Genomic DNA, 25,376 nt, shown 5'->3' on the forward strand with positions numbered 1-25,376 from the left:
TTGGAACCAAAAATAAACACGAAACACAGCCCTTATTTTAAATTGTTTCTAAAATCCCCTATGGGAAAAATGAATGGTGGAAAACGATTGGAACCATTTACCTGTTGACCGCTAGGTTTAATGGTCTAGGACTAGGCGGTACTCTAGGTGGTTACATGCAGTAGAGTAGGCCAACAACAGCACACTGATGTGACACCTCTCTTTAAAATACAGCTGTAGGTTCGTGCGCCTGCGCAACATTTCGTGGCTTGGAGAGTAACTGAAGGCTTTGTTGAGACCATCATCGATACGAGGATTGCTCTGTAAAGAAAAAAAAAAACTATTACTCAAGCCCATTGAAAATATTACGAGATGCCGCTTGCATAATTGTCGTGGACTTGCGTTGGAACAAATGACAACACATTATTGAACGGGTTGCAATGGAGCCAACGATTTCCTCCGTATGCAAACAAAACCGAGGCTTCTGTTTTTAAGGTGGACATTTTAGCTAGCAGCTAGCTAGCCTACATTGGGGTTATTGTCTCTTTGTAAACATTGCGTCAGTTGTGCTAGATAGCTAACTACCATAACATAAAAACATGGGACTCGTATATTGTTGAAAGGAGGCTGACTCCTTTCCATTCGTTAGCTAAACATGAGAGAAGAAAATCGTTCTTTCTCAGGAAGGCAGCCCATGGCAATCGAAAGACGAGGTGAACTTTCCTGCTGCGCCGACTTTACGGAGGAGAAAGGGACATCTGAGAGAGGAGATCTGCAACCCTGCAACGCTTGTCATTTTACCTTAAAATAAAACCCCGAGGTTCTGGAGCGATGGAGGCCGTGGGGAAATTCGAGTTCAGCAGGAAGGATTTGATAGGACACGGTGCATTTGCGGTGGTGTTCAAAGGCAGGAATAGAGAGGTGAGGGGACGATGCGGCATTGTTTTTTTAAACATGTTTTTCTTTATTTTTATCGAAATCTAACAAGATTGTGTCAATTTAGCTATTATGCAAATTAAGTATTTCCGTATGAATTGTTTATCATGTTTCTCCTACGTTTGTAGTATTAGTTCTACGTTGTTGTAGTACGACCTTAAATCGAGAGGCCTGGCAGCTGAAGGATGTTATCGTCTGGGTTGAGGAAAAATACGAACAGCCATTTGCAGATGAAATGTGATCTTTTGAGTCTCATAATGTTAATTTATTACAAGTGTATTATGAACCTAAATTACAGTATTTTCCTTTAACAGTTTGGTGGATGGGTTTGTGATGTGGATGGTCTAACATCTAGGCTAGAATTAGAATTTATGTTGAAGTGGGTGGGGAGGGTGTCCAAATCGAGATTAAGATTTAAAATGATGAAGAGGGGAAAAAATTGCTATTCCAAAAGTCCAAACTTAAGTATTGACCACAAAAGCCATGCTGAGACATGTCTGTCCAACAGCAACACACTTCATGCTGAGGAGGGAGGATTCTGCTCCATGAGCCTTTATAGCTAGTAGGTAACTAAGGATTTAACTCCAGTGTCCTGTGTCCATAGTTAATTCCTTCACTATATAGTAGGGTACCTTACCACTTCCTTATGTTCCATGCATTTCACCTATAAACATTCATTAAACGGCCTTACAGGCACCCAGAAAACTATAGTCTAACTGTGCATTATAATTCTTGTTTGTCTGTTTAGAAACACGACTGGGAGGTGGCTGTGAAATGCATAAACAAGAAGAACTTGGCAAAATCTCAGACCCTGTTGGGGAAAGAGATCAAAATTCTCAAGGTAAGGCAACCAGTTTTATTTTGATGTAGTATATTTAATAATTTCCATATGTTTACTCACATTGAGTTTTTATTTGCAAAGAACTAACATTTCCTGTTTCTTTTCCCCAGGAACTAAAACATGAAAACATTGTTGCATTACATGACTTTCAGGTATGTATTATTAAGTCAAATACATTTGCAAGAAATGTGTGGACAGTGCTAGATTTCTACTATGTTGTTTGAACTGCTGTTTACACCAATTTTACAGCGTGTCATGTTTTTCTTCCCTGTCCCAGTTTTCATATCAGCCAAGTAGAGCATTTGTGCGTGTTGGATGAAATGCAAATTTTGACCCACTTCTGTTCATTACATTTTTGTTACATCACTTGCTGGTTGTGACAAAAGTTTGCTGTTTCTATACTGGGCTCTGGGCTATATACTTATCATAGGCCTGTTTATTTTTGTGCATCTCTTAAACATTTAGCCAATGATCTACATTCTTGCTGTTATTCATGGTCTTCCTACACATGAAAACATTGACAATCATGAATACTGGAGCAGCTTCAAAAGATACACATCTTACAACATAAATAGGCCCAACCCAGTGTAGCTTGATCTGTGCTAATTTCAGGACACATTATTAGTTCCTTTGACGATCCTCTCAGCCTCAAGCAATAACAAGGTCACGGTCAGGTGGAAAACGGTTCCAGAAACTGGTATGTCACACCCCCCTGAAGAGTGTTGGTAGCCATGTTTCTGTGGTCCCACTATGAAACCATATGAGTGGCGTTGATTGAAGATGATCTCATACAGGCTTGTTTGGGTTGTCACAGTGCTAAGCCAATACAGCAGCCTGCCATGTTTACACCTGTCCTCTGAGCCTCAGCCTAGACAGTCATGCAAACACTGTATGTGTTCTCAGGTACATGATGCGTTTTATTTGTTTTCTTATGGAGTCACATAAAACTAGGGATGGTAAGGATTATAATTAAACCACTGCTGCCTAAATCAAATTTATTTATAAAGCCCTTTTTACATCCGCAGATGTCACAAAGTGCTTATACAGAAACCCAGCCTAAAACCCCAAACAGCAAGCAATGCAGATGTAGAAGCACAGTGGCTAGGAAAAACTCCCTCGAAAGGCAGGAATCTAGGAAGAAACCTAGTGAGTAACCAGGCTCTGAGGGGTTGCCAGTCCTCTTCTGGCTGTGCCGGGTGGAGATTATAGGAGTACATGGCCATTAAGGCCAGATCGTTCTTCAAGCTGTTCATAGATGACCAGCAGGGTCAATTAATAATCAGTGGTTGTAGAGGGTGCAACAGGTCAGCACCTCAGGAGTAAATGTCAGTTGGCTTTTCAAAGCTGAGCATTCAGAGGGAGAGAGGGAGAGAGGAAAACAGCAGGTCTGGGACAAGGTAGCGCGTCTGGTGAACAGGGTTCAATAGCCACAGACAAAACAGCAGAAACTGGATCAGCAGCACAACCTGGAGGACTGGTGGCCTACACTTCCCCAAAATGAGTCACAATAGTGAATGAAGGGAACAGCATGGAACTGGTTATTTTTCTTTACATCCATGTGGCACACAGGTCTAACCTTTAATCTAGTTTGGGGATGGATAACCGTGGGCCGTTCTTTTGAAGGCCCTCTGATTTAAAAAATGTGGATCCCATTAGCCGACGCCAATGGTGACCGCTAGTTTTACTGGGGTCTGACACATAACGAAAAAGACATTACAGACAAAATACTTTACAATTGACATACATTTAAAAACATTAACATGTAGTGTGTGTGCATCTATCAGTTACATATACATGTCAGTACATGCACACAACAAGTAGGTCACCTGGGGACACAACAAGTAGGTCACATGGGGGAGAGGCATTGTGCCATGAAGTGTTGCTTTATTTGTTTTTTTAAACCAGGTTTTTATTTTTATTTTTTATTTCACCTTTATTTAACCAGGTAAACCAGTTGAGAACAAGTTCTCATTTACAACTGCGACCTGGCCAAGATAAAGCAAAGCAGTGCGATAAAAACAACAACACAGAGTTACATATGGGGTAAAACAAAACAAAGTCAAAAATACAACAGAAATACATATAATATACAGTGTGTGCAAATTTAGCAAGTTATGGAGGTAAGGCAATAAAATAGGCTATAGTGCAAAATACGGTAATTACAATTAGTATTAACACTGGAATGATAGATGTGCAAGAGATGATGTGCAAATAGAGATACTGGGGTACAAATGAGCAAAATAAATAACAATATAGGGATGAGGTAGTTGGGCGGGCTAATTTCAGATGGGCTGTGTACAGGTGCAGTGATCGGTAAGGTGCTCTGACAACTGATGCTTAAAGTTAGTGAGGGAGATAAGTGTCTCCAGCTTCAGAGATTTTTGCAATTTGTTCCAGTCATTGGCAGCAGAGAACTGGAAGGAATTGCGGCCAAAGGAGGTGTTGGCTTTGGGGATGACCAGTGAGATATACCCGCTGGAGCGCAGACTACGGGTGGGTGTTGCTATGGTGACCAATGAGCTAAGATAAGGCGGGGATTTGCCTAGCAGTGATTTATAGATGGCCTGGAGCCAGTGGGTTTGGCGACGAATATGTAGTGAGGACCAGCCAACAAGAGCGTACAGGTCACAGTGGTGGGTATTATATGGGGCTTTGGAGACAAAACGGATGGCACTGTGATAGACTACATCCAATTTGCTGAGTAGAGTGTTGGAGGCTATTTTGTAAATGACATCGCCGAAGTGAAGGATCGGTAGGATAGTCAGTTTTACGAGGGCATGTTTGGCAGCATGAGTGAAGGAGGCTTTGTTGCGAAATAGGAAACCGATTCTAGATTTAACTTTGGATTGGAGATTCTTAATGTGAGTCTGGAAGGATAGTTTACAGTCTAACCAGACACCTAGATATTTGTAGTTGTCCACATTCTCTAGGTCAGACCCGTCGAGAGTAGTGATTCTAGTCGGGTGGGCGGGTGCAAGCAGCGTTCGGTTGAAGAGCATGCATTTAGTTTTACTAGTGTTTAAGAGCAGTTGGAGGCTACTGAAGGAGTGTTGTATGGAATTGAAGCTCGTTTGGAGGTTTGTTAACACAGTGTCCAATGAAGGGCCAGATGTATACAAAATGGTGTCGTCTGCGTAGAGGTGGATCTGAGAGTCACCAGCAGCAAGAGCGACGTCATTGATATACACAGAGAAAAGAGTCGGCCCAAGAATTGAACCCTGTGGCACCCCCATAGAGACTGCCATAGGTCCAGACAACAGGCCCTCCGATTTGACACATTGAACTCTATCTGAGAAGTAGTTGGTGAACCAAGCGAGGCAGTCATTTGAGAAACCAAGGCTATTTAGTCTGCCAATAAGAATGCGGTGGTTGACAGAGTCGAAAGCCTTGGCCAGGTCAATGAAAACGGCTGCACAGTACTGTCTATTATCGATCGCGGTTATAATATCGTTTAGGACCTTGAGCGTGGCTGAAGTGCACCCATGACCAGCTCGGAAACAGGATTGCATAGCGGAGAAGGTACGGTGGGATTCGAAATGGTCGGTGATCTGTTTGTTGACTTGGCTTTCAAAAACTTTTGAAAGGCAGGGCAGGATGGATATGGGTCTGTAACAGTTTGGATCTAGAGTGTCACCCCCTTTGAAGAGGGGGATGACCGCGGCAGCTTTCCAATCTCTGGGGATCTCAGACGTTACGAAAGAGAGGTTGAACAGGCTAGTAATAGGGGTTGCGACAATTTCGGCGGCTAGTTTTAGAAAGAAAGGGTCCAGATTGTCTAGCCCAGATGATTTGTAGGGGTCCAGATTTTGCAGCTCTTTTAGAACATCAGCTGTCTGGATTTGTGTGAAGGAGAAGCGGGGGGGGCATGGGCAAGTTGCAGCGGAGGGTGCAGAGCTGGTGGCCGGGGTAGTGGTAGCCAGGTGGAAAGCATGGCCAGCCGTAGCAAAATGCTTGTTGAAATTCTCGATTAATGTAGATTTATCGGTGGTGATAGTGTTTCCTAGCCTCAGTGCAGTGGGCAGCTGGGAGGAAGTGCTCTTATTTTCCATGGACTTTACAGTGTCCCAAAACTTTTTGGAGTTAGTGCTACAGGATGCAAATTTCTGTTTGAAAAAGTTAGCCTTTGCTTTCCTAACTGCTTGTGTATATTGGTTCCTAACTTCCCTGAAAAGTTGCATATCGCGGGGGCTATTTGATGCTAATGCAGTACGCCACAGGATGTTTTTGTGCTGGTCAAGGGCAGTCAAGTCTGAGGAGAACCAGGGGCTATATCTGTTCTTAGTTCTGTATTTTTTGAATGGGGCATGTCTATTTAAGATTGAGAGGAAATTACTTTTAAAGAACAAGATATGAGGATGTTCAAGATATGACAGATAGGAGAAGCTATAGAGTCAGCTACCATCCTCCGTAGCTTCCATTTACATTAAGTTGTCAATGCCAGGAGGTTTGCCATTATTGATTGCTAACAATAATTTTTACACCTCTCCCACACTAACTTTACACAATTCTAACTTGCAATGCTTTTCTTTTATTATTTGTTTTTTTATGCATGAATATGATGGCTCACTGTTCGTTGTTGGCATTTCCTGCCTAAGTTTGCCCACTTTGCCAATTAAGTAATCATTAAAGTAATTGGCAACATCCAATGGTTTGTGATGAATAAGCCATCTGATTTGATGAAAGTTGAATTTGTCTTTCTGCCCATAATTTCATTTAAATTACTCAAGTTTTTCCATCATTTTTTATATCATTGATCTTGGCTTCATAATACAGTTTCTTATTCTTTTTGTTGAGTTTAGTCACATAATTTCTCAATTTGCAGTAAGTCAGCCAGTCAGATGTGTAGCCAGACTTATTAGCTGCTCCTTTCGCCCCATCTCTTTCAACCATACAGTTTTTCAATTCCTCATCAATCCATGGAGCCTTAACAGTTCTAACAGTCAGTTTCTTAACAGGTGCATGTTTGTCAATAATTGGAAGAAGCAATTTCATAAATGCATCAAGTGCAGCGTCTGGATGCTCCTTATTAATCACATCAGACCAACAAATATCTTTAACATCATCCATATAGGAGTCGAAGCAAAATCTTTTATATGATCTCTTATACACTATTTTAGGCCCAGCTTTTGGAACGCCAGCTTTCCTGGATATAGCCCCTGTAATGTGATCACTGCATCCAATGGTTACGGATACAGCTTTAGAACAAAGTTCTACAGTATTAGAAAAAAAATTGATCTATACATGTGGATGATCTTGTTCCTGCAGTGTTTGTAAACACCCTGGTAGGTTGATTAATAACATGAACCAGATTACAGGCACTGGTTACGGTGAGAAGCTTCCTCTTGAGTGGACAGCTTGATGAAAACCAGTCAATAATTCAGGTCCCCAAGAAAGTAGACATAATCTGTTTACATCACATACACTGTCAAGCATCTCACACACATTATTTAGATACTGACTGTTAGCACTTGGTGGCCTATAGCAACACCCCAAAAGAAAAGGCTTTATATGTGCCAGGTTAACCTGCAACCACAGCACTTCAAAAACACTTGACCTAAGATCTTCTCTAATCATTACAGGGTAATGGCTCTTAATATATACATCAACACCTCCCCCATAAGCATTCCTGTCTATTCTATAAATGTTATATCCTAGTATTGCTACTGCTGTATCATCAAATGAATTATCGAAGTGAGTCTCAGAAATGGCTAATAAACTCAGCAAAAAAAGAAATGTCCTCTCACTGTCAACTGCGTTTATTTTCAGCAAACTTAACATGTGTAAATATTTCTATGAACATAACAAGATTCAACAACTGAGACATAAACTGAACAAGTTCCACAGACATGTGACTAACAGAAATTGAATAATGTGTCCCTGAACAAAGGGCGGTAAAAATGAATCGAAAGTAACAGTCAGTATCTGGTGTGGCCACAAGCTGCATTAAGTACTGCAGTGCATCTCCTCCTCATGGACTGCACCATATTTGCCAGTTCTTGCTGTGCGATGTTACACCACTCTTCCACCAAGGCACCTGCAAGTTCACTGACATTTCTGGGGGGAATGGCCCTAGCCCTCACCCTCTGATCCAACAGGTCTCAGACGTGCTCAATGGGATTGAGGTCCGGGCTCTTCGCTGGCCATGGCAGAACACTGACATTCCTGTCTTGCAGGAAATCACGCACAGAACGAGCAGTATGGCTGGTGGCATTGTCATGCTGGGGGGTCATGTCAGGAAGAGCCTCCAGGAAGGGTACCACAAGAGGGAGGAGGATGTATTCCCTGTAACGCACAGCGTTGAGATTGCCTGCAATGACAACAAGCTCAGTCCGATGATGCTGTGACACACCGCCCCAGACCATTACGGACGCTCCACCTCCAAATCGATCCCGCTCCAGAGTACAGGCCTCGGTGTAACGATCATTCCAATCCGACCATCACCCCTGGTGAGACAGAACCGCGACTCGTCAGTGAAGAGCACTTTTTGCCAGTCCTGTCTAGTCCAGCGACGGTGGGTTTGTGCCCATAGGCGACGTTTGCAATGCCAGGGTTGTGGGTTCGATTCCCACGGGGGGGCCAGTATGAAAAAATAAATAATTATGTATGCACTCACTAACTGTAAGTCGCTCTGGATAAGAGCATCTGCTAAATGACTAAAATGTAAACTTCCGACTTCAACTGTACAGGTAACTGCCAAAATAATGGAAACACCAACATAAAGTGTCTTAATAGGGCGTTTTGGCTCCAGAATCTCCCATGTGTTCAATTGGGTTGAGATCTGGTGACTGAGACGGCTGTGGCATATGGTTTACATCATTTTCATGCTCATCAAACCAATCAGTGACCACTCGTGCCCTGTGGGTGGGGGCATTGTCAGCCACTCCCATCAGGATATAAATGATTCACCATAGGTTGAAGGTGATTACTCAGAATGGCTGTGTATTTACTTTTGTTTACCTTGCCCTCTAAGGGGTTGAGTGGACCTAAACCATGCCAGGAAAAAGCACCCCACACCATAACTGAGCATCCAGAACCCTCATTTACTCAAGTGTTATTATTTTGGCAGTTACCTGGTGAGCTCTGTCAATAACTTAAGTGTAAATTTACATTTTAGTCATTTAGCAGACGCTCTTATCCAGAGCGACTTACAGTTAGTGAATACATATTTTTTTATACTGGCCCCCCGTGGGAATCGAACCCACAACCCTAGCGTTGCAAACGCCATGCTCTATCAACTGAGCTACATCCCTGCCGGCCATTCCCTCCCCTACCCTGGACGACGCTGGGCCAATTGTGCGCCGCCCATGAGTCTCACGGTCGCGGCCGGCTGCAACAGAGCCTGGATTCGAACCAGGATCTCTAGTGGCACAGTTAGCACTGCGATGCAGTGCCTTAGACCACTGCGCCACTCATATGTTGTGTTATCATGTGTATCTCACCCCCTGCAGGATCCTAGAGCAGGGCACTCTTATCACCCCCTTTGACTCCGCTGTAGTTAACTCTGAGATCAGCCAGTAGTCCAGCTCTAATTTGCTGTCGAAAGAGACCTAGACAGGGAGAAAGAGCAGGGTCATCTGTTTCTATGTGATAAGAGGGCTTTTTGAAGTGGGCTGCACTGTCTTGTTTTTGTAAGGTCTGTGCCATGGCTGACAAGCTGTTGGTAAAATGGCGAGAGAAAAAAAGGGTTGCTGGGGCTCAGTAATGCCCGTCTGTTTTCAGTGTCAAAAAGCAGCCAAGCTACTAGGGCCAGGTACTTGTTAGTATCGTGGCAAGGAAACAAAACAAGCTGATTTAACTTCTTTAGGAAAACAGCCCTAATGTTGGAAACAAACATCATTATGTTGTCATCCAGAGTCACATTTATATATTTTTTCAAGCTATGTAGCACACAATATTTTACATACAGCAGGTTTTTAAAGGACCAAAGAGTTTGGTCTGCTTCTTGTTTTAATTTTTGCCATGGAAAGAATATTCCGATACTGGTATCGTCACAGCCCTACAAGCTACTGAGGTGGGCGTAATATTGCTTATGACTCCAATTGTTTGTTTGTGCTCTGGAATATAATTTGTTTTGGTTTCAAACAACATACTTTTAACAGTGAACCTCCCTGGTGGTCCCAATGTTGCCTTTGTCAGCCAAGTCAAGCTGTCCCCCCACAAAAACCCAATTAGCTTTAATGCAGATGCCTCTCTGAAATGAACGCTCAGAGACTGCATACAGTAATTTTTTATTAAACTGCTTTATAATCCATTATACTCTTGACATGCCAACTGTTGCTATGGGGGAAGACTAGCCTATCAGTTTCTAAATTGAAATTTCCTGTTTGTGTGTCATGCAGGCAGCCCCCATATTCATATGGCTCTGTGGCACATTCATGATACTTCTGAATTGTAATTAGTCAGGTTAAGCCTTGCTCCCAATATATTCTATGATGAGCTCAGTTCTATTGTTGTGCTACTTGTGCTGAAGGCAGCAGTACTGGAGAACCCTGTAGAGGTTAGCTAGCTAGATGTTGATCCTCTTCACCTTTAGCTGAATGAGCGTGATGACTCAGACAATCCCTTTAGCTTTAGCATGGTTCACACTTTAGCTGTCACAACAGTGGGAGGTTTTGTGTGTCCCTCTGAACTCTTGCCCACTCCTGGTCTGCATTAACCTCTGACCCCCAGGCAAACACGGCCCATACTGTTAACTCAGCATGGATGACCCAGGGACTTAGCGTAGTGGTGTGTCGTTGCCTCTTTATCTGTGGTTTGAGCTCAAACAACTTGAAAAACCAGTTGTCATTGTAGTGAATTATGTCAAAGAAGATGTAACATAAGTTCCAATGAGGTAGACTTTAATTTGACAAATATACATTTTTGATTGAATATTCTTCTCTACAAATGTCCCTGTTCCAGAAGTCATCCTTTTTAATTTACCCTACCTACTCCAGTGAAGCAATTACTTTTTAGTTATGTCACCGAGCACAAATAGGTATGTGCCTTCAACAACTCCTGCTCCATAACACACTGTCACACAGATCCTATTGTTCCAAGGGGCCAAAGTGTTGACATGCTAAAACCGCCGATACCTGGAGGTATTGTTGTTTTTCTCTTTCCTTTTTGTCCTCTGCACCCACCCTGACTTGTGTTTGTTTCTCTCTCTAGGAAACGGCCAGTTCTGTGTACCTGGTCATGGAGGTAAGTTTCTGCTGTTGTCATGTTTGTCTTTGGCCTTTGTTTTGGTCTGAGGTTCGACACACACACTCCTGCTCTAACTCGACCCTCACTGAGACTGTAATTAGCTAGGGTCTTAGGCTTACAGGAAACATGAGCACTGGGGAGAGAATGAACTGCTGTAAAAAAAAAATTTGCAACAGATCCTCAGTTGTGCCCGATCAAATTACAACCGGTCCTCAGGACTGCTATTGTGTTCAGTTAGGCTTAGGGTTGTACAATTCCGGGAACTTTCAATAAATTCCCTGGTTTCCTTAAATCTCGGTTGGAGGATTCCAGAGAATCAGTATGAAAATGTATGCACTCACTAACTGTAAGTCGCTCTGGATAAGAGCGTCTGCTAAATGACTAAAATGTAAATGTAAAATCAGGAGGGTGGGTATATGCAGGAAATCCAGAATCCTCCAACCAGGATTTCTGGAAAAAAAGGGAATTTATTGAAAGTTCTGGGAAATTTGCAACCCTATTTAGGCTAGTAGGTTTCATGGGTTCCTTTGGGTCATGTCAACTTAACCACTCTCCATCTATGAGGATTCTGACTAAACACCTCTGTAGTTATTTTATTTTACCTTTATTTAACTAGGCAAGTCAGTTAAGAACAAATTATTATTTATAATGACGGCCTACACCGGCCAAACCCAGACGACACTGGGCCAATTATGCTCCGCCCTATGGGACAACCAATCACGGCCGGTTGTGATACAGCCTGGAATCGAACCAGGTGGTCTGTAGTGACACCTCAAGCACTGAGATGCAGTGCCTTAGACCGCTGCGCCACTCGGGAGCCCCAAAAAATTAAGAGACCCATTTCCTTCTGAACTCAACTTTACTATTTATTTTCTCGCTTTTTTGTTAAAAGGGAACTTGTATGTCTTACAGAGGGAAATGACACAAGACGAAACCTTTCAGGGTTACACAAAGGAGTCAAAAGACCTCCTGTTGTCCAAACTTACCCCACCCAATGACCAGGCTTCATTCATATTAATGCTACACCATCAGTGTCATTCAGTTACACGCTACCCCTCTCTCTCTCACACTCACACACCTCCTTAGTGAGGAGTATTATGTATCTGTCCCTATTAGGGCTGTCCTGTCCCCCCCCCCCCCCCCCCCCCCCCAAAAAAAAAACTTTAATCTGAGTGAGGGTGATGTCAGACATTTAAAGTCTTTGTTTCTTCAGTAATTCAACCTCTGTGTGTGTTGCTCTCTACTGATTGTATGTCTCCTAATGTAATTCCCTTTCATCTCTCTATCTTTCTCTAGTACTGCAATGGTGGGGACCTGGCAGACTATCTCCACTGTAAGTGGACTGTTTCATCTGTCAAAAGCCCAGGGAAGCTCTCATTAGAATTGCTTGCTTTCCCTCATTTGGGCTGTAGCACATAGTGTGGCAAATTCAATGGGGGAAGGTTTCAGAGCACACAATGAAATGGGGAAGTTTTCAGAGCACACAATGACTGGAGCCAGGTTGAGTGGGGAAAAAGCTGGGTAAATTGAAAGTCACCTAGAGGATCAAGGCAGAGTATCAGAATTAGAGTATTTTGGCAAGGTGAAGATGAAAGCTGGGATGATGGAATGGTGGATAATGAGGGTGTGGGCTGAACCAACCAGGCCTCTGAATTTAGCACAGGAAGTTTAGGCCCTCCCTATTTAGACTCCAGTCCCAGGCTACAGGGAAGCTGGGTTTTCATACGCTGCTGGGGAACAGGAACAGGTCTGGTGTTTCTGTTAGGATGCAAGGGGGGCACGCTCTCTGACTCCCATAGACGACTGAGGGGGAGGGAGGGATTCTGACACCATCTCTGGGCCAGGGAAGTGATTGGAGAGAGAGGCCAGTGGAGTGATGAATGGTGAGAGCCAGAGGAAGGTGGAATGAGAGACGATCCTACCCCTCCTGCCTCGTCTGGGTCTGTTTTTGGAATTACATTTGGAAGTGAAATGAACCTGCTTGTTATGTTCTGTGAAGCAAGGCTAACCACATATGACAGTCAAATGGCACCAAAAAGAAAGGTCAGTATTGAAAAAGAACATAATTTACATAGTTTTGATAGTCAAATAAAGATGAGTATTTTATTTTCCCTTAATGGCAGTCTGTCCTGTCTCACCCCTCCACCCCTAGCCAAGGGCACCCTGAGTGAGGACACTATCCGGGTGTTCCTGCAGCAGATAGCCGGGGCCATGAGGGTGCTGCAGGCCAAGGGGATCATTCACAGAGACCTCAAACCACAGAACATCCTGCTCTCCAACCCCGCAGGACGCAAGTCCCACTCCACCAACACCTGCATCAAGATAGGTAGGGGTGTGTTTGTGCACATGCACAGTAATGCATCATATAAATTATAGAGACGTGTTCAATCTTATAGCTGTGAAGAATGAATGAATGAATGCAGGGCTGAAGAGCAGCATTTTATATGTCTTTACACCTCACTCATTAAATCTGTTATTCAATGTTTGTATGGGCTAATAGCACTAAGGCCTAAAAAAAAAATATATATATATATATATATTTTTTTTTATATACTTCAAGGGGTCTTAAAATTTTTAATCAAATAGCTAAATGATCATTGGTATGACCTTCTTAAAACAATTCCATATAGCTTAGTAGAACCCCCCCCCCCGACTTAGACAGGGCTTAGACTCTTATGGGTTAACTACTGGTGGTGATTCAGAAGTATTATGACAGACAGTTTATCTAGTATCATTTAAAGGTGTTTCAGTGCATGCTAAGAGTAAGATGGCAGGTTTCAAAAAGCTCTGTGACAAAAAATGTAGTCACCAGTCCTCTTAGTGGCTCAGTGGAAAGTCAATTGAGACCTCTCTCCACAGTAACCTCTAGTCGTTCCCAGCTGGTTATAAAAATGTTCCGCTCAGTGCAAACATTTTGTGATTGCCCCCAGGTTCTGCTGAGTATCTCTGAGTGCACAGCTGTCTTCTCCACTCCTACATAGACGGGTTGGCTAACAATGTCACAAAAATGATGCGCGTGCATCGATGCTGCCGGATGCCGTGCTTTGTTATTACAGATCGCTAACAACCATGACAAGAAGCTGCCATGTGGTGGCTCGTTTCTGCTAGTTTTATCTTGTTCTTGATACCATGTTTTGAGGTGTTTTGCCTGATTTCTTGTCTATGCTAATATTACAAACATTCGCTAACTAACAACTGTAACAATGTATTTGAGAGACAAAATGCTCATTGTGCAAATGTATTTGTTTTCAATAAACATTTGGAGAAGACATATAGTTGACATGTTATCAACAATCTAAGCCAACCTCGTCTGTTTTACCCCATAGTTGCGCACGCGTCGGTTTTATTGCTAAACAACCAACCCGTCTATAACTAAATCATATTTTCCCCCCCCCTCTCGCTCTCTCTCTCTCCTCCTTCTATTCCTCTCTCCAGCTGACTTTGGGTTTGCCCGGTACCTTCAGAACAACATGATGGCTGCTACTCTGTGTGGGTCCCCTATGTACATGGTGAGCACCTCTAGTTCCTTACACACCCTCAAACTGCCTATGGTCATGCTGTATCTGCCATTAGGTACCATGTTTGACATGTGTCATGTGTGCAACTCTGAAACGTTTTCCTGTATCCACCAGGCACCTGAAGTCATCATGTCTCAAAACTATGATGCCAAAGCTGACCTGTGGAGCATCGGAACCATTTTGTTCCAGTGTCTGACTGGGAAAGCCCCATTTCAGGTGAGCACCATAGTCCCAACGATATAAGACTCAATCATACGCAGATATACCCAACTCAAAGGGAGGGTGTTTAAATGGTTAAAATTAATCCACTCAATGCAGGAAGGGGTCATTCAGAGAGAGAGAGAGCGAGAGAGAAACAGACATTCCAAGAGTTTGTATTTGACTTGGACTGCAATGCTTGCATGTCTTTTTGTCGAGCTAACATTTTGGTGGAAGGTACACCCCCCCCCCCCCACCCCACCCCCCTGCGCACTCAACGTCATTGAGATACATTTCCGTGTAGGCCTATTTGGCTGGGAAGCGAGCTGTAGCATATTGCCTGTTTCTGTTTGAGTATTTTATTGAAGAATCTGAAACAATGTTGTCTATTTGCTGCTTTTCATTAAATCATGTAGCTGTTCTTTAGGCTATGGCCTAAAATAAAATCATTAATACGGTCAGAATATTATACTTTGTAGCATAGGCTACCGTATTTATGAAAATAAACAGTTCATGCGAAAATATTCAGAGTGGGTAAAAGGCCCACATTTGGTCCTTTCAGTTAAAAAAAAATTTGAAATGGAAACGTCATTTCAGAGACACAAAGTAACAATAGCCTCTATGATTAAAGGGACCAGAGTCCATCTGTTACTGGGATCTCAACAATATCATTATTTACATCATTCAAATTCACCAAATCATTTTGTTTATAAGCCCACTAGGCTACTCATTTGTTGACATGAAATGTCCTGAATAATAGAAAGGAAAATACCAATAGGCTATCCTACACAATTACGCAAAGTAACATACCTCGGTGTCCAATCCCATGCACAGAAACATATGAAAACTTTACCTCATTACCTTGATGCTTTCTCTGTTAAATCTTTTAGACCCTGGTGCTTTCTGTTAAATCTTTTAGACCCCACTGTAAATCAAGTAGACAATAGCAGATAATCAACATAAATGTAGGAGTGTTGGATTGGATCCAATGTGGCTCACAACTTCACTGGCGCAGCGAATGAGACATCAACATGTTCTGGACACCGTTTTCCACCCTGGCTGTTTTTGCACCATATGCTATATCACAACAGCTGTTTGCCACTTGACTGTCATTCAGAAAAATATTTCCTGGATCAGCTGATGATGGTAGATCACTTGGCCTAACTGACCCAAACTAGCCAGACATGATTTCTAAAGGTCAACTGACTGTGTTTCCTCTTCAGATCTTAACACTCCCTTTGAAACTCATTTGTGTGCATGCAAACATTCAAGTGATTTGTTCTGTCTGTAATTAAAAAAAATATAAAGTATTTGTATTGTATTTGCGAGACATTCTACTGCACTTTTGAAGCTAGTAACATAAGCATTCTGCTGCACCTGCTATAACACCTGCAAATCTGTGTACATGACCAATAAACGTTGATTTGATGTGTGTGTGCTACCCATAGGCTAGCAGTCCCCAGGACCTCCGGCTATTTTATGAGAAAAACAAGAACCTCAGCCCCAAGTAAGTGTTCACCAACTCCAGTAGCAGCTGGAGACTGTCTGTTTTTAGAGACAGAGGGTTCAGATTTCTTAGCCTTTCACAGGAGTTTGTTTGTTGAATGTTGCTTCCATTTTAATTAATTCATGTTGTGGTAGATCACATTTCATCATTGCCTGTGTTCTGGATATGTTACAAACGACTTTTGATTATCATACTCTCACACACTGCTTTTAGCATCTTTCCCTACCACAATCGTAACGTTAACCATTTGTGGTGAATTGCAAAACAGGCCCCTGATCAGTTGTTACAGCAGGAATGAAGTGTAAAGTACCATCATGCATTCATGGTGACTTGTGTATTCCCCTCACAGTATCCCCAGAGAGACCTCCTGTCCCCTGAGGCATCTGCTGCTGGGTCTTCTGCAGCGCAACCACAAGGAACGCATGGACTTTGGTCAGTGGGGCCACACTCATTATTTAAGAGATGTTTCAAATTGATATGGTAGCATGTTCCTCACTTTCAATCTTTTTCTCTTCTTCTCATTGTAGAGGAGTTCTTCCGTCATCCCTTCCTGGAGGCGAGCTCGTCCATGAAGAAAAGTGAGTAACTCCTTATTCATCCATCTACCCATCCCTAATTGAAACATCCAAACCACGCCAATATTGATTTTCACTTATTTTCTTGATGGTGATTTCTATCATATCATTTACATTTACATTTTTGTCATTTAGCAGACGCTCTTATCCAGAGCGACTTACAGTTAAATATCAAGAGGACAGTCTGAGAAATGAATGCATTCATTTGTTATTACTTTTAGAATTGATATTGATCTTTTTCTTTCATACAGCAACTCCTGCTGTGACCATGACGTGCTTTCCCAGCTCCACTTCAGCCAGCTCTTGTAGCAGCTCTTCCACCTCACACCTGGCCTCCCCACCAGTGAGTGTGCGTGCGTCAATATATACACACTTGTGTGTGTTTGTTTAAAGCATCTTGTATACAGCGTGATTCAGAGGTGACCGTAGTAAGTCATCCGTGGGGCCTCAGTCTTAACACTGATGATGTGTTAAACCCTGTGTGATAAGGACCAGCTGTCTGACTTAATGACCCACAGGCAGATTGGACTGTTATTGCCCAACAGTTGTTAACTGAAACATACTAGGTTAGAGCTACTGTTGATGTGTCCACTACCAAAGAGTGTGTTCAGTCTTGGGTTTGTTGGGTGGTATAGTGCTTTTTGTCTAATCTGTAGTGTAATGTGCTGCTGCCTGTGAAATTTGTGATGACACACGTGTGATTATTGTCTGTTATCAGTGATACTGTACAGTGCATTCGGAAAGTATTCAGACCCCTTGACTTTTTCCACATTTTGTTTACGTTACAGCCTTATTCTAAAATGGATGAAATTTTAAAGAATCCTCTTCAATCTACACACAATACCCCATAATGACAAAGCGAAAACAGTTTTTTAGAAATGTTTGCAAATGTATTGAAAAAAAACAACAGATACCTTATTTCCATATGTATTCAGACCCTTTGCTATGAGACTCTAAATTAAACTCAGGTGCATCCTGTTTCCATTGATCATCCTTGAGATGTTACTACAACTTAATCCCCAAAAAACATTTCCACTGTATTTCAGCCCTGCCACAAAATGACCAGCTGACATCATGTCAGTGATTCTATCGTTAACACAGGTGAGAGTGTTGACGAGGACAAGGCTGGAGATCACTCTGTCATGCTGATTGAGTTAGAATAACAGACTGGAAGCTTTAAAAGGAGGGTGCTTGAAATCATTGTTCTTCCTCTGTTAACCATGGTTACCTGCAAGGAAACACGTGCCGTCATCATTGCTTTGCACAAAAAGGGCTTCACAGGCAAGGATATTGCTGCTAGTAAGATTGCACCTAAATCAACCTTTTATCTGATCATCAAGAACTTCAAGGAGAGAGGTTCAATTGTTGTGAAGAAGGCTTCAGGGCGCCCTTGAAAGTCCAGCAAGCACCAGGACCGTCTCCTAAAGTTGATTCAGCTGCGGGATCGGGGCACCACCAGTGCAGAGCTTGCTCAGGAATGGCAGCAGGCAGGTGTGAGTGCATCTGTACGCACAGTGAGGCGAATACTTTTGGAGGATGGCCTGGTGTCAAGAAGGGCAGCGAGGAAGCCACTTCTCTCCAGGAAAAACATCAGGGACAGACTGATATTCTGCAAAAGGTACAGGGATTGGACTGCTGAGGACTGGGGTAAAGTCATTTTCTCTGATGAATCCCCTTTCCGATTGTTTGGGGCATTTGGAAAAAAGCTTGTCCGGAGAAGACAAGGTGAGCGCTACCATCAGTCCTGTGTCATGCCAACAGTAAAGAATCCTAAGACCATTCATGTGTGGGGTTGCTTCTCAGCCAAGGGAGTGGGCTCACTCACAATTTTGCCTAAGAACACAGCCATGAATGAAGAATGGTACCAACACATCCTCCGAGAGCAACTTCTCCCAACCATCCAAGAACAGTTTGGTGACAAAAAAAGCCTTTTCCAGCATGATGGAGCACCTTGCCATAAGGCAAAAGTGATAACTAAGTGGCTCGGGGAACAAAACATCGACATTTTGGGTCCATGGCCAGGAAATTCCCCAGACCTTAATCCCATTGAGAACTTATGGTCAATCCTCAAGAGGCGGGTGGACAAACAAAAACCCACAAATTCTGACAAACTCCAAGCATTGATTATGCAAGAATGGGCTGCCATCAGTCAGGATGTGGCCCAGAAGTTAATTGACAGCATGCCAGGGCGGATTGCAGAGGTCTTGAAAAAGAAGGGTCAACACTGCAAATATTGACTCTTTGCATAAACTTAATGTAATTGTCAATAAAAGCCTTTGACACTTATGGAATGCTTGTAATTATACTTCAGTATACCATAGTAACATCTGACGAAAATATCTAAAAACACTGAAGCAGCAAACTTTGAAGACCAATACTTGTGTCATTCTCAAAACTTTTGACCACGACTGTACACTTGTACACTAGTGGTAAATTCAATTGATTGGACATGATTTGTAAAGGCACACACCTGTCTATATAAGGTCCCACAGTTGACAGTGCATGTCAGAGCAAAAACCAAGCCATGAGGTTGAAGGAATTGTCCGTAGTATTGTGTCGAGGCACAGATCTGGGGAAGGGTACCAAAAACTTACTGCAGCATTGAAGGCCCTCAAGAACACAGTGGCCTCTATCATTCTTAAATGGAAGAAGTTTGGAACCACCAACACTCTTCCTAGAGCTAGCCGCCTGGCCAAACTGAGCAATCGGGGGAGAAGGGCCTTGGTCAGGGAGGTGACCATGAACCCAATGGTCACTCTGACAGAGCTCCAGAGTTATTCTGTGGAGATGGGATAACCTTCCAGGATGACAACCATCTCTGCAGCACTCCACCAATCAGGCCCACTCCTCAGTAAAAGGCACATGACAGCCCGCTTGGAATTTGCCAAAAGGCACCTAAAGACTCTCAGACCATGAGAAACAAGATTCTCTGGTCTGATGAAACCAAGATTGAACTCTTTGGCCTGAATGCCAAGCGTCACGTCTGGAGGAAACCTGGCACCATCCCTACGGTGAAGCATGATGGTGGCAGCATCATGCTGTGGGGATATTTTTCAGTGGCAGGGACTGGGAGACTAGTCAGGATCGAGGGAAAGATGATTCTTGATGATAACCTGTTGGAGAGTGCTCAGGACCTCAGACTGGGGCGAAGGTTCACCTTCCAACAGGACAACGACCCTAAGCACACAGCCAAGACAACGAAGGAGTGGCTTCGGGACAAGTCTCTGAATGTCCTTGAGTGGCCCAGCCAGAGCCCGGACTTGAACCTAATCGAACATCTCTGGCGAGACCTGAAAATAGCTGTGCAGCGACGCTTCCCACTGAACCTGACAGAGCTTGAGAGGATCTGCAGAGAAGAATTGGAGAAACTCCCCAAATACAGGTGTGCCAAGCTTGTAGCATCATACCCAAGAAGACTCTAGGCATAATCGCTGACAAAGGTTGGCTGACAAAGGTGCTTCAACAAAGTACTCAGTAAAGGGTTTGAATACTTATGTAAATGTGATATATATTTGCAAAAATTTATAAAAACCTGTTTTTGCTTTGTCATTATGGGGTATTGTGTGTAGATTCATGAGGGGAAAAAACAATTTATTCCAATTTAAAATAAGGCTGTAACGTAACAAAATGTAGAAAAAGTGAAAGGGTCTGAATACTTTCCAAATGCACTGTATATGGTGAGCGGTTGGTCGTTTGGAACACAGATGTTGAGAGATAGTGGGTAGCTCAGGGTCAGTGCTGTGGTCATCGTTCCTCCCTACCTCTCTCTCGCTCTCTCCTTCTTTCTCTCTCTGCAGCAGTCCCTGGCTGAGGTCCAACAGCTCCGTGCCAAGACCCTCGCCTCTCCTACCCAGGATGCCCCTGGCTTCCTCCTCAAGGACTCGTCTGGAGGGGTCTGCAGCAGCAAGAACTCCTCCTGTGACACAGACGACTTTGTCATGGTGCCCGCCCACTTTCCCAGTAAGTGCACTCTTTCCTATACCAATGTACTCTCATAGGGCTCAATCAGTGATGTATAGAATCCAGAAATTGTGAGTGAAGTTGTTTTAGAATAGATCACATTCTCTCTGAAATAAGAAAATAAAGGTTTAAAGCCAGACTCAGTCCCAAATATAATGTAACTTTTTTTTGTGGTTTAGTGTATCTCGAAATGTATAGATGAAAGAGGAATTCACTTCAAAGTGACACAAATTAAGGTTTTACGAATTATAAGTCCAGCAGCGTTGTTTACAAATTGCAGGTCAGATTTATCCAGGTAATTATGATGCATAGGCCTAGGTCACGTTCTACCTGTCCCTCTGATTCTACCTGTCCCTCTGATTCTACCTGTCCCTCTGATTCTACCTGTCCCTCTGATCCATCCACGACTACAGCAACACAATCTAGCTATATCCCTCTCAATACAAATGAGACTCATAAATGAGAGTGATACAGAATAAACATGTAATTTAGCTGACAAATGCATGTCGTAACGGTTAATAATATTGGCTCCTGGCTGTCAGCCCATCTGTCTGTGCGACAGCTGATGATGCTCAGGAGTGCAGATTTGAAAACACTGGTGAGTCTGTCGTTACAGAGTTGCTTTGATGTTGGTAGATTCAGCTTCTGAATGAATTGTGGGCGATTTTGATTCAGCAAGGGATTGAGATTATTTTCCTAGTGCAACACTTGCAAGTTGGACCATATTTCAGACTTCTCAGCACGACCTCTGCCAGCAACATGCTGGACACTATGGATAATAATCAACAAAGCCAGTTCTGTCTACTGGTAAGTGAAGCATCTAGCTAGCAAACAGATAGATCCGACCACACACGCATTGCTTGCAAATGTGCATAGCCTACCGGTGGGTGATTAGCCTACAGCCAAATAAACGTTTATGCAGTTGTAAACTTTGCTGGAGTTGCTAGCTGGCTAATTGTTTTCCTCTTGGATGTGGAGTTTACTATTGCAACCTTTTTGATGGCGAATTTATTCAACCCTATAGTTGCTGAGGGTCGACTTTTCCAGGGAAGTGTTTGCACTGCAAGAGATCAAGCAGATAACGGCGCTACCATTGCACCGCAATAAGCGGCCTATATTGTTGAACTTGTCTATGTCAATTAGAAAAACATTTTACTGCTGTGATGTTCATAGCTGACTCACTTGTAAATTGTCATTTTTTATCCAGTAGAGTAACCTACATGCTTGTTGTAGGCTACAAGCAAACGAGAACACCAGCTGTCTGATACTGATTGATGGAAGGGTGGCTGGCCCAGCGGCCGCTTGAGAACTCTGATAGAGCACGTTATGACGTCTTGTCTGGGTTTGTTTTGTCTCCCCGACAGTTTGATATTTCATAATCACAAATGACGTTACTGAGTATGGATTTAAGGATATAATAGGTTTCTATTCTGAGGTTTCATCAGTTTGGTTTGATGTGTTGCCATGGTTTCTCAGCAGCTGAGCTCACCTGTGAGGGGCCTACTGGAAAGGTGTTCCACGACAGTCTGATGAACAGCGGGTGAGTTTAGTGGTCAGGGTCGTACCTGGGCACCTATACACAATGCTGATGGGAAATACACCCAATACCACTTCTTCATAGTAGTATAATATACATATTATAATCACAAAACTCTTGTGTTCTCAACTCTTCTTTAGCTCTCTGCTGGCCTTTGGTGGCCTGGGCAGTCAGGGCAAGAGCCCACCCCACTCCCCCTCCTACAGCGGCTCCCCCAGCCCCATCAGGTAAGAGCAGAACACTCCTACTGGAAAGGAATTCATTCTCAGTGTTCAGACAGATGAAACCATCTAGACATGCTAGTCAGGTCACCCTGGCAGCTGGGTGGGTGAGTCGGTGTGTATTGTGCACTGGAAGCCAGGGGCAATGATATACCCTTCTAGAGTAAGAGGATTATTGTGTAAGGTTCGATGACAGGGAGATGGGGTCGGCCAGTAAGTCAATCCCAAAGCAAGGGCTCACACAGCTCTCATTCTCTCTCTCTCTCTCTTTCACTTTCTCTCGCTTTCTCACTCACTATTACATAGATTTTTTCCCCAGTATTTTTGCAGTTTCACTCTCTTTGTTAATGCATTAAACAGACGGAATGGTTAAACGTAACCAACTCCCCCTTTCTCTCTTCTTTCAGTCGGCCTATCGAGTTCTCTGGCAGTAACTGTGGTAGCTATGGTAACTATGGTCAGTCTTTGCCCATTCCGGTTCCCACTCAGGTCCACAACTACCAGCGCATGGAGCAGAACCTACATTCCCCCAGCCAGGAGGGCTCCCCACGGTCAGTATACACATACAGTGCCTTCAGAAAGTATTCACACCCCTTGACTTTTTCCACATTTTGTTGTATTACAGCCTGAATTTAAAATGGATGAAATTGAGATTGTGTGTCACTGGCCTACAAACAATACCCCATAATGTCAGTGGAATTATGTTTTTAGATTTTTTTTCTGGAGTCAATAAGTGTTCAACCCCTTTGTTATGGCAAGCCTGAACAAGTTCAGGAGTTAACATTTCCTTAACAAGTCACATAATAAGTTGCATGGACTCACTGTGTGCAATAATAGTGTTTAACATGATTTTTGAATGACTACCTCATCTCTGTACCCCACACATACAATTATCTGTAAGGTCCCTCAGTCGAGCAGTGTATTTCAAACACTGATTCAACCACAAAGACCAGGGAGGTTTTCCAATGCCTCGCAAAGAAGGGCACCTATTGGTAGATGGGTAAAAAACATGCATCCTGTTTGCAATAAGGCACTGAAGGAAAACTGCAAAAAATGTGGCAAAGAAATGATCTTTATGTCCTGAATAACAAAACAAGTGTTATGTTTGGGGAAAATACAACACATCACTGAGTATCACGATTCATAGTTTCAAGCATTGTGGTGGCTGCATCATGTTATGGGTATGCTTGTCATCGGCAAGGACTAGGGAGTTGTTTAGGATAAAAAATAAACTGAAAAGAGCTAAGCACAGGCAAAATCCTGGAGGAAAACCTGGTTGTCTGCTTTCCAACAGACACTGGGAGACAAATTCAGCTTTCAGCAGGACATAAACCTAAAACACAAGGCCAAATATACACTGGAGTTGCTTACCAAGATGACATTGAATATTCCTGAGTGGCCTAGTTAAAATTTTGACTTAAATGTCTAGCAGTGATCAACAACCAACTTGACAGAGCTTGAAGAATTTAAAAAAGAATGTTCAAATATTGTACAATCCAGGTGTTCAAAGTTCTTAGAGACTTACCCAGAAGGACTTACGGCTGTAATCACTGCCAAAAGTGATTCTAACATGTATTTAATACATTTTGAATTCATGCTTTAACACAACAAAATGTGGAATAAGTCAAGGGGTATGAATACTTTCTGAAGGCACTGTAGATATACATGCATTATTTACACACACATGCTTACATAAACCTATAGTCTCCTCTATGGCACATTAGTATCATTTCTAGCTTGGAGATAATAGGGAATATTGTCTTATTTTGTGACTACTCTGTTTCTCTCCCCACCACAGGCTGTCCACCCCAGTGCACCGCTGCAGCAGCAATAGTTCACTGGGATTCGGAAGGACTGGCCCATCTCCGCCTTACCCAGGAGGCCACGGGGCCTTGTCTGGCCTCCGCAGGCTGTCTGTAGGAGGGGCCAGACCCTTCCAGCTTTCACCTCAAGGTATGTCTGCCAGAGTGCACTGATGTGTCAAAATGTCCCCTCGCTCTTCTTTCTCTCCTCTCATTCTTCTTCTTCTTCTTTCTCGTCCTCCCCGCTCTCATCTGCCTCTGTGTCTGAAGTGGGCACCATCCCTGAGCTGCCAGGGCAGGCGCGCCCGCTGGGCACAGACACAGGCAACGAGGGGTCGCAGGGTGGAGGTGAGAACCCGGAGTTCCCCTCCCTCTTTCCCTGTCCGTCCCCCCAACTTCTATGTTGACTGTTTTAGTGTTTTGTTAGTGGTGGGTGTCATGGTTAAACTGGTCAGGGGCACTGGAGACTCTTGCTCTGTGGTATCCCAAGGTTATTCACTTCCTGTTGGCTTGATCAGTGGGGTTTAAAACTGACTTAAAGGAACCTTTTGATGTTTTACTTCCATGTGTCTTTCCCTCAGCTTGTCATCTTATATAGTTAGTCCCTCATCTTTATAATGTACATTTACATTTCATTATTCACATTGTGCTGGAGTGTTGCACTATTATTCCTCCTCTAGCTTCTAACCCCTGTCCCTCTCCAGCTCTCCAGTTCCTCGACACGCGGCCTCCCGCTCAGCAGCAGGGCCTTGGAACCCGGCTCCACAGCGCCCCCTGTCTCCTGGAGGCTGCTAGCAGAGGCGGCAGGCAAAAGATCAGGAAGCAGCACTCGGACCCAGTGGTGGCCAACCACAAGGCAGGCATGATGGCTATGCGGCCCCTGCACTCCTCCCCCAGGCTGAGTGAACTCATGCAGCGCAGCCCCCTTCCCACTATCCTGGGATCCCCCTCTAGAGTGAGTACATGTTTTGGACACAGCAACAAGTATAAGACCTATGCTTGTGTTTTACAGGAAACTGAGCTATCCAGCAATTGGCTTTAATCAATCAATCCCACTGTCAATAGTCTCTATACTCTCTACTTTGGCTGAGTCTTGCCTCTGACACTGACGTCCTG

At 43.4% G+C, this 25,376-nt stretch overlaps 1 protein-coding gene across 13 annotated transcripts in view; it reads left to right on the plus strand.

Moving 5' to 3' along the window:
• The first annotated feature begins 205 nt into the window (after window positions 1–205).
• Window positions 206–25,376, plus strand: part of LOC311128315 (serine/threonine-protein kinase ULK1-like) — a 33,927-nt gene continuing 8,756 nt past the window's right edge. For 2 of the 13 annotated variants that reach the window (XM_084160413.1, XM_084160415.1), the window contains exons 1-19: window positions 214–900; window positions 1,664–1,756; window positions 1,867–1,908; window positions 10,907–10,939; window positions 12,239–12,275; window positions 13,095–13,268; window positions 14,378–14,451; window positions 14,575–14,676; window positions 16,107–16,165; window positions 16,515–16,597; window positions 16,693–16,743; window positions 16,992–17,083; window positions 20,538–20,700; window positions 22,180–22,240; window positions 22,378–22,464; window positions 22,866–23,009; window positions 24,257–24,411; window positions 24,531–24,608; window positions 24,965–25,215. In XM_084160413.1, coding sequence (XP_084016539.1) covers window positions 811–900; window positions 1,664–1,756; window positions 1,867–1,908; window positions 10,907–10,939; window positions 12,239–12,275; window positions 13,095–13,268; window positions 14,378–14,451; window positions 14,575–14,676; window positions 16,107–16,165; window positions 16,515–16,597; window positions 16,693–16,743; window positions 16,992–17,083; window positions 20,538–20,700; window positions 22,180–22,240; window positions 22,378–22,464; window positions 22,866–23,009; window positions 24,257–24,411; window positions 24,531–24,608; window positions 24,965–25,215 — 1,869 coding nt within the window. In that variant the 5' untranslated portion in view covers window positions 214–810. Of the gene's footprint in view, window positions 901–1,663; window positions 1,757–1,866; window positions 1,909–10,906; window positions 10,940–12,238; window positions 12,276–12,378; window positions 12,986–13,065; window positions 13,269–14,377; window positions 14,452–14,574; window positions 14,677–16,106; window positions 16,166–16,514; window positions 16,598–16,692; window positions 16,744–16,991; window positions 17,090–20,537; window positions 20,701–22,176; window positions 22,241–22,377; window positions 22,465–22,865; window positions 23,010–24,256; window positions 24,412–24,530; window positions 24,609–24,964; window positions 25,216–25,376 lie in introns of those variants that run through there. The other 11 variants (XM_084160408.1, XM_084160405.1, XM_084160410.1 and 8 more) reach the window with 11 other exon arrangements.

Source organism: Coregonus lavaretus (assembly GCF_964263955.1).
Source record: "Coregonus lavaretus genome assembly, chromosome: 4".
In the NCBI taxonomy this organism is placed as follows: domain Eukaryota; kingdom Metazoa; phylum Chordata; class Actinopteri; order Salmoniformes; family Salmonidae; genus Coregonus; species Coregonus lavaretus.